Below are 8770 nucleotides of genomic sequence, written 5' to 3' on the forward strand. Positions count from 1 at the left end.
CTTCTTTGGTGAAGTGTCTGTTCATATCCTGTGCCCATTTTTCAATTGGATTATTTACCTTTATCTTGTTGTGGTGCTCAAGTATTTTATAAATTCTGGATAGAAGTCCCTTATCTGACATGTCATTACCAAATACTTTTTCTCAGTCTGTGGCTTCCATTTTTACCCTGTTGGAAAAGTTTTTGGATGTGCATAGGGATTTGATTCTTAGAAGATACCAGTCATCTATTTTATCTTCTCCTGGTTGTAGATTTTGGGATTAGCTTTCTTTAAGCCTAATGGGAGACAAAGCTAGCCAATCCCCTCACTAAGAGTTTTATTATATCACAATTAGATGAGCAAAAAATCAGACTAATATCACTGATGGCTCACAGGCACGTTATTTCCAAAGTCCCACCCTACATTTTATGAGTTAAAACACTATGCATACCTAGAAAGGCTGTATTAAGTAATTGATAGCCCTGCATTGTTCACAGAGTTATGGAGCCATTGTCATTTCAGACCATTTTCCTTATCCTCAAGAGGGACTTTAGACCCATTATCACCCCACCCATCCTCTGTCCTACTTTGCATACCATAACATTGCCCTCCCAAAAAGAGACAAACAAAAAACCCCATTGCTATCCAGTGTCTATTCCTACGCAGAGTTCCTGGCAACAAGTAATCTCCCCTCTGTCTCTATGGATTTGCCTGTCCTGGGTATTACATATAAATGGAGCCTTATAACATGTTTTGTTTTGTTTTTATTTTACATATTTATACTACTCAACCACAATGTAGCATGTGTCATTACTACATTTACTTTTTATTGCCTAATAATGTTCTATTCTATGCATTAATCATGTGAATTTTTTTTATATCCAGCAGCTGATGGTCATTTGACTGTTTCCATATTCTCATCCTGCAATAAAGAGAAGTGTGGGAAGGCAGCATTACAGACATTGAGGGTGGGGCTGGCATTGCAAATCTCAGGGTTGGAGCTACACATGGCAAGAGTTGATATAGTGCCCTGGGTGGGGCTGCTGCCACCCTGTTATATAGAAAAGACCATGAATCTTTCATCTTTAGGAAAATGTAAAGGGTGTAACTACATGTCCTGCTGCCCTGTGGAGTCAGCTTCTGTTCCCTTCATCCTTGATGTTAGTCCAGCTCTGTGTATTGAATGTCTTGTGAAGATCACTGCCTGACTACAGCCCGTCTTCCAAATCAGGGCCTGTTTCCCTTGTCCACTCTCAATCACCAAGAGGGATTTTGCAGGCTCAGGCCTCACTCTGAGATATAGTAGACAGTTATTCTCAGCACTTCCCAGCCTTCTCTGTCAGCGCACAGAGTACTTTACTTGAAAGAAAGGACATCTCTAGCCTAGCACTTGTGCCCCATGCACATTTCCACTCCTGTGTAGGGTTATTCTCTATCTAAATATAACAGATTCCATCACATTTCTCTAGGTCTCTAGCCTTCTTCCCATCTATGCATTCTTGACACAAAAATAATTTCTACAAATAAAGAAAAAGTTACAGAACCACCACCTACAACAGGTAAGTCTATAAATTCCCACTTGTCCCCAGGAAGACATCCCTCTGGTGACCTGCATAATAACTTCTTTCTCTTCCCTGCACTCACTAGGTCAGCCTTCTCATCTGTATATGTTGCTGTCTTCCCTGTAAGATTCCCCCCAAACAGCAGTTAGTCCCTCTGCAGATGGCCCCTGGAAACTTGGTCAACATGAGAACTCCAAGGACAGCAGAGTACAGGCAGTAAAGGGCTATTAGCTAGCTGGCTGCTACTCATGACCTTTAAGTGTGTGTACTTATTATGTAGGAAAACAACCTCAAACCAGAATTTTCATTATTCTCATAAACCTTGCTCTTAATCTCACTCTGTTCCTGTTTAAATGCATTTTATCTCCCTGTCTCTTCAAAAAAAGACTTTTCACTGCATTTGTTAGTAATGATAACATTTTTATTTTGGAATTGTTTCAGAATGTGAGACCAAGGAAGAGAAACAAAATAGGGATTTGAGTCAGAAGCCTTTCATTTCAGAGGAAATAACAGTGATTCTGGGGGAAAACCTTTTGGGGCATATTGATCAGGAAAACAGTAAAATTGAGAGAAGCTCCTATCTGTGTTCAAACCCCATTAGCAATCAGGAAGTTAAAATCTTGAGCCAGAGCATACCCTTTACTCAGCATCCAGTGGTTCCCACTGGAGAGAAACCCTACAAATGCATCCAGTGTGGAAAGTCCTTTAGTCGGAGCTCCCATCTCCTGCAACATCAGAGAATCCACACTGGGGAGAAACCTTATGTGTGCAGTGTATGTGGGAAAGCCTTCAGTCAAAGCTCAGTGCTCAGTAAACACAGGAGGATTCACACAGGAGAGAAGCCCTATGAGTGTAACGAGTGTGGGAAAGCCTTCAGGGTAAGCTCAGATCTTGCCCAACATCATAAAATACACACAGGAGAGAAGCCTCATGAGTGTGTGGAATGCAGAAAGGCTTTCACTCAGCTCTCACATCTCATCCAGCACCAGCGTATCCACACAGGAGAAAGGCCGTATGTGTGTCCACTGTGTGGCAAAGCCTTTAACCACAGCACTGTGCTGCGGAGTCATCAGAGAGTGCACACTGGGGAGAAGCCTCATGAGTGCACTGAGTGTGGGAAGACCTTCAGTGTGAAGAGGACACTTATCCAGCATCAGAGGATCCACACTGGAGAGAAGCCGTACACATGCAGTGAGTGTGGGAAGGCCTTCAGTGACCGCTCAGTCCTCATTCAGCATCACAATGTGCACACAGGGGAGAAGCCCTACGAATGCAGTGAGTGTGGGAAGACCTTCAGCCACCGATCCACTCTGATGAACCATGAGCGGATCCACACTGATGAGAAACCTTACGAATGCTATGAGTGTGGGAAGGCCTTTGTTCAGCACTCACACCTGATTCAGCACCAGAGGATCCACACTGGGGAGAAACCCTATGTCTGTGGTGAGTGTGGGCATGCATTCAGTGCACGTAGATCTCTAGTGCAACATGAAAGAATTCACACAGGTGAGAAGCCATTTCAGTGCATGGAATGTGGCAAAGCCTTCAGCCTGAAAGCGACTCTGATTGTGCACCTGAGGACTCACACAGGTGAGAAGCCCTATGAGTGCAATAGCTGTGGGAAGGCCTTCAGCCAGTACTCTGTACTTATCCAGCACCAGAGGATCCACACAGGTGAGAAGCCCTATGAATGTGGGGAGTGTGGTCGCGCCTTCAACCAGCATGGGCATCTGATCCAGCACCAAAAAGTCCATAAGAAACTGTAGCCCTCCACTGTCACAAGCTTGGAGAAGAGAAGAATGCACAATGATAGAAGCCTTCAGCTCAAGAAACACTTTTCTTAAATCTACATGAAGCCCATCTGTGATTATTTTAACTCCAAATTATCAGAAACAAACTCCAAAGAGAAGTTCTTGGCATATCTCTCTTATGGAAAAACTTCAGTGGATACCTCGAGTTTTGCAACAGCTTGCAGTTGATATTGAAGAATGCCCATAATGTTAAATTTTACTAAGGATTTATTATAGTATTAGAGGGTTCATTTCATGGTATTTCTGATTGCTAGTTATGGATCCAAGACCTGGACATTGATGACAGAAAAAGGATTGATGCCTTTGAGCTGTGATGTTGGTTGGAGAAGAGCACTGAACATACCATGGACAGCCAAGAAATGGAATAGGTATGTTTTGGAGAGGGTGCAGCCAGAGTGCTCTTTGGAGGCAAGAATGATGAGGCTTTGCCTCACATACTTTGGACATATTGCTAGAAAGTGCTATTCCTTGGAGAGGGACATGATGTTGGGAAGGGTAGGGGGGGATTAGTGAAGGAAAGGAAGACCCACAACCAGGTGCATTGACAAGGTGACTGCTGCAGTGGGCTCTTTTGTGTCAGGAAGTGTGAGGATAACGCAGGACAGGACTACTTTCAGATCTTTTGCTCATCAGGTTGCTATGAGTTGACTCGATGGCACCTAACAACAGCAGAGGGTTCATTTAAAGTGATTATGTAAGGTAAGCTATGATATGAAGACTATTGTCATAATAAAACTTTTCTCATGTTTCAAGTAATAGTTTATTTTTCTTTGTATAACATGCCTTTCCTAAATTTACCTTTCTAATTATTGTACTTAAGTGATTGGCCATTTTTAGTATTTTGTTAGCATAACACTATGCTATGTAAATAATATGTATACATAATAGTATAATAGATAATAATAATAGATCAGAAGAAGGAATGGCATCCACTTCTGAAATAATCTGCCTCCAGAAACTATGAACTTGGAGAAATGGTGAAAGTTATGCAAGTGTTCAGATCTTTCGTTCATAGGGTCACAATGAGTCATCTACAACTCTACGGCACTTAACAATAGTATCAGATATTATAATGTAAAATGGCTGGATCTCCTAAGCATGTGAAAGCACCTGTTTGTATTAAAACAAAAAGGCTATATATACAGTAAGGAGAAATGTAACTTTATAAAACCTTTTATCTGGTGCCTTAACCTTAATCATGGTGACGGGTGTCTTAAATTTTCAGTGAAAATTCAATGAAAAAATGTGTATTCTCCTCAAAAGTTACCTTTACAAACTACAAAACCTGTGCCTTAGCACAGTTGCTAAGCCCACTGGGTGCCACTTTAAACTTTACAGTGTGTTGTTTGTTTGGTTTTTTCCTAATTTAATGAAAGTTTACAGAGACTGGATTTATTCATTCATTGTTGTACACTTTCCTCCCTGCCCACTCATCCCCCTAGTTCACTTTTCTCTTTGAAAAGTTAAAAAAAAAAAATAATAAAATTCATACAATTTTTATACAATCCTCCCAAATCCACTCCACTATGCAGCTTTCATTCTGGACTCTTATCATGACAGTAATACCTAATCATATATTCCTCCTAAATAGTCTCTCCCTCATGTTTCAATGCAGTATACATTATTTATCTCTTTAGTTTACCCCAACTCCAATGTCAGACCCTCTTTACAACAGCGGCACTATGCATTATTTATCCTTTGGTGACTTGAGATATTGCACTCAGCATAATGTCCTCCAAGGTCACCCATTTTGTATATTTCATGAGTTCCTTGTTTTTTTTTAATGCAGCATAGTATTCCATTGTGTGAATATACCAGCGCTGCTCTATCCATTTGTTTCTTGATGGACACTTAGGTTATTTCTAAGTGTTATTTTGTGTTGGTGTTTTTTTGGTGTGTGTGTGTGTGTGTTTAAACCAACAGTACACTTGTAATTAAGGAACTGTACTATGCAGAATGCAAATCTGTCCTCAGAGCCAGCAGCTATCCTCTGCTCCCACTGGACTCAAAGCTACGGGTAGAACACATAGAGGTGGAGGGTAGAACCCCTCTCACTGGGGTCAGGGTGTGAAACGAGGACCAAGTTATTGGAGACAACTGTTGCAAACAAAAGGGCAGGAAATCTTCACACAGAAAAGGTCTGATAGATATGAGGTCTCTAAAAATAGTCCTGCTGAGAGCCCAGTGGCCCTTGGCATAACTGCTAATGTCAGGACAGGAGGTTTGCTCAAGTGGTTGAGAGGGAGAGAAGGTGCTACTGACTTGAAGGAACTGGAGGCAAAACACCATGGAGGGCTGTGGAACAGGTTAGGAGATGGGGCTGTTGAAGGAAGGGAGGCCGGCAGGTCGGGGAGCAGGGGTGGAGGGCTCTTTCTCAATTCTTGATGGTTTTACACAAGATCACAGGAAGTCGGTAGCAGGAAGAGCCCTATGGACACCTGGGAGTTAGGAAATGAGATGTTTTGGCTTCAATGAAGAGAGCACGAAAGTTCTACAACAGCTCATTTTGGCAAGAAAGAGATGGAGGAAGGTGAGTTCTGAGAAGCTGGACAAGACAGATGCTGTGGTGGAAGGCTGTATTGCCACTGCCTCCTGAAGACTGAGAGCTGGATGTGAGGCTACAATGAACAGAAAGGAAGAGTTCTAGGGTGGGGAGTGGCCCTGAGGTGGGCCTGCAGATGACCAGCACCATGGATCCTTCAGGATTAGTTACATTTCCACATCCTCTGCCTGTGTTGGGTTTAAGTTGTTTTTGTGTACTTTAGAACCACCTCATAGCTGACCCTCCAGTGGGTTTTCAAAGGCAATAAATCACAAAGAAGATTGTTCATCATTCTCCCACAGAGCAACTGGTAGATTCAAACAGCCTGCCTTTGGGTTGGCAGTGCAACTCCTTGCTGGTAAACCACCAGAGCCTCCCTAAAAAGTTACTAGAAGATGCATATTTTTGAAACAACTAAATTATCAACCTCAAATAGGTTTGTTTTTTTTTTAACTGGTTCTAAGGTTTACTAGAGGATGGGGGAGGGTGCTGCAATGCCCCTTAGAAGGGGCCCTGCAGCCAGGCCACCCAGGGCCTCCAAGTCTAGCGTGTGTGTTTTTTTTTTTTTGCAAACGAATAGAGAAACAAGGCCTAACTAAACCACCACTCCAGGCCAGCCTATCCCCTCCTGACCTGGGGGAGGGGGCGCCCAGCTGCCTAGGCTCCTCTGTGGGGTTGGGTCACTGCCTGTCCCTTTGTCTGGGAGTCCCCTTCCCCCTCAAGCCCACCATCCTTATGAAGTCGATTTCTTAAGACGCAGAGGGGAACCTAGCAGAGATCACCCCAGTAGGGGTGGACGACTGCCCCAGGGCCCCAGGTCTCGAAGAATCTTTCCAGGCCATTATGGCAGTAAATACTGTGTGACTTGAGAGGTAGGTGGGATGGTGTCTTGCCCGCCATGCACTGCAGACCAGGTCCAGCCCAGCTGTCCTTGCCTCACTCAGTGCAGAAGATGATATGGATGCTGGCTTCTTTGAGTACAGGCCTGTTCATCTCCCCTGTCTACAGCACAAATGAGGCGGTTTCAAACAACTTTTGCATCTGCCCTCTGTTGACTACATCTAGGTCTCCTCTGGCCTTGGCCTAACTGCAGTCACTGAACTGTATGCCACAGAAACAAAGTCCTCCTTTCCAGACTTCATCTTCTGGATGTAGCCATTGATCAGCTCCAGAGCCTCAATCTTCAGCCTCCAAAAAGAGGGCTGCTAGGACTTGGGTTTGACCAGCAGGTGTGAGCAGCAGACCTTGCTAAACTCACCCTGCCTATTCTTGCCACTGCTGCTGCTGTTTCCACTGAGTCACTTCCACTGGCTTGCATAAGTGATGTGGTTGAAGTAGTACACCTGGCCTGAGGTAGGCTTGTGCACTTCTCCCAGTCAGGCAGCAGCTTTTCCTCATCCACCATCTTTCCTCCTGCTGCTTCAAATAGGTCTCTTTTAAAAAAATAAAACATTTATTGAAAGATTTTGCTCTCATTTTTTAATGAAGTCCAAAAGAATTCAGCACCTATTGTCATATGCTACAATTAATCTAACATGCTCACAATTTAAATTTTGTCTTTGACCTGTTCAAGATAATTTGTGCTCTTGTAACGAGATATAGAAGAGTTCTAGAGGACACATCACTTACCCTTCAGAGACAGTACAACTAAAGAGACACTGGACACAGCATAAAAAAATTGTCAGCAGTTGACGTGTTCGGAATCACAGAAGCAAAGAAAGCTTCAGATAGAAGCTGTCAGATCATGGGTCAGACAATGGAAGATAAATTCTGAAGGGATTTGGTAGAAGTAAATGGGTAATAAGCGGGTCAAGGCACTGGGCTAAGGGCAGGGATACTCCATAATAAGGGATTTATCTTCCACTGCTCCACATATTGCTTGTCTGTCAGATAGTCCTCTAAATCTAAATATTCAGATTAAAACAGACTAGGAAGAAGGATTTGCCATCCACTTCTGATATAGCAGGCCTCTGAAAACCCTATGTACAACAGAACGCACGTAGACTAACAGAAAGGGCAACCTAGGTAAACTTCAAGTATGGAAATACAAAGGAACAGCTGTAAGCGGACACTAGTGATTGGAACATGGAATGTGAAAGCCATGAATGTAGAGAAAATTAGAAATTGTTAAGAAAGAAATGGAATGCATAAATATTGACATACTAGGCATTGGAGAGATGAGATGGACTGACATGAGTCAGATGATCATATGATGTATTACTCTGGAGATGAAAAGGTGAGGGAAAATGGGGTTGCTTTCATAGTTAAAAAAGTAATTTCTAGGAAGATGGAATATACTGAGTCATTGTATCAAAAGGAATTGGCAGATACAGAAGAATTTAATGAAATAACATTTGAGCAAGAGCCTATGGTGATGAAGAAGTTCAAGCTGCTTTGAAGGAAATAGCAAAAAATAAGGCCCCACGAATAGATGGTATACCAACTGACATATTTCAGCTCACAGATGCTGCCCTAGATGTGCTCACCAAGTTGTGCCAAGAAATCTGGAGAACCACTTGGCCAACTGACTGGAAGAGATCTATATTTGTTCCCATTCCAAAAAAGGGTGACCCAACAGAGTGTAGAAACTATAGAACAGTGTAATTGATTTCACATGCAAGCAAGATTCTACTGAAGATGATCCAAAAACGACTGGAACAGCACAGCAGCAGAGAACTGCCGGAAGTCCAGGCTGGGTTTAGAAGGGGTCATCATACTAGGGATATTGTACCTGATGTTAGATTAATCTTAGCTGAAAGCAGGGAATACCAGAAGAATATCTATCTGTGTTTCATTGATTATGCAAAGGCGTTTGACTGTGTGGATCATAACAAACTGTGGCTGACTCTGAGAAGAATGGGAATCCCAGAACATTT

General features: G+C 42.8%; 1 protein-coding gene and 1 pseudogene across 1 annotated transcript in view; one reads left to right on the top strand and one right to left on the bottom strand.

Moving 5' to 3' along the window:
• The window catches only part of ZNF250 (zinc finger protein 250), a 14367-nt gene extending 11060 nt beyond the window's left edge, over positions 1–3307 (top strand). The window contains exon 4 of the mRNA XM_006879218.1: positions 1983–3307. Within this exon, the coding sequence (XP_006879280.1) occupies positions 1983–3307 (1325 nt within the window). The remainder of the gene's footprint in view (positions 1–1982) is intronic.
• A 3523-nt stretch (positions 3308–6830) lies between these two features.
• On the bottom strand, positions 6831–7299 carry LOC102869899 (annotated as a pseudogene).
• Between the last annotated feature and the right edge of the window lie 1471 nt (positions 7300–8770).

The sequence above is a fragment of the Elephantulus edwardii genome, unplaced genomic scaffold, assembly GCF_000299155.1.
Source record: "Elephantulus edwardii isolate Elephantulus edwardi_28Jun2011 unplaced genomic scaffold, EleEdw1.0 scaffold00003, whole genome shotgun sequence".
In the NCBI taxonomy this organism is placed as follows: domain Eukaryota; kingdom Metazoa; phylum Chordata; class Mammalia; order Macroscelidea; family Macroscelididae; genus Elephantulus; species Elephantulus edwardii.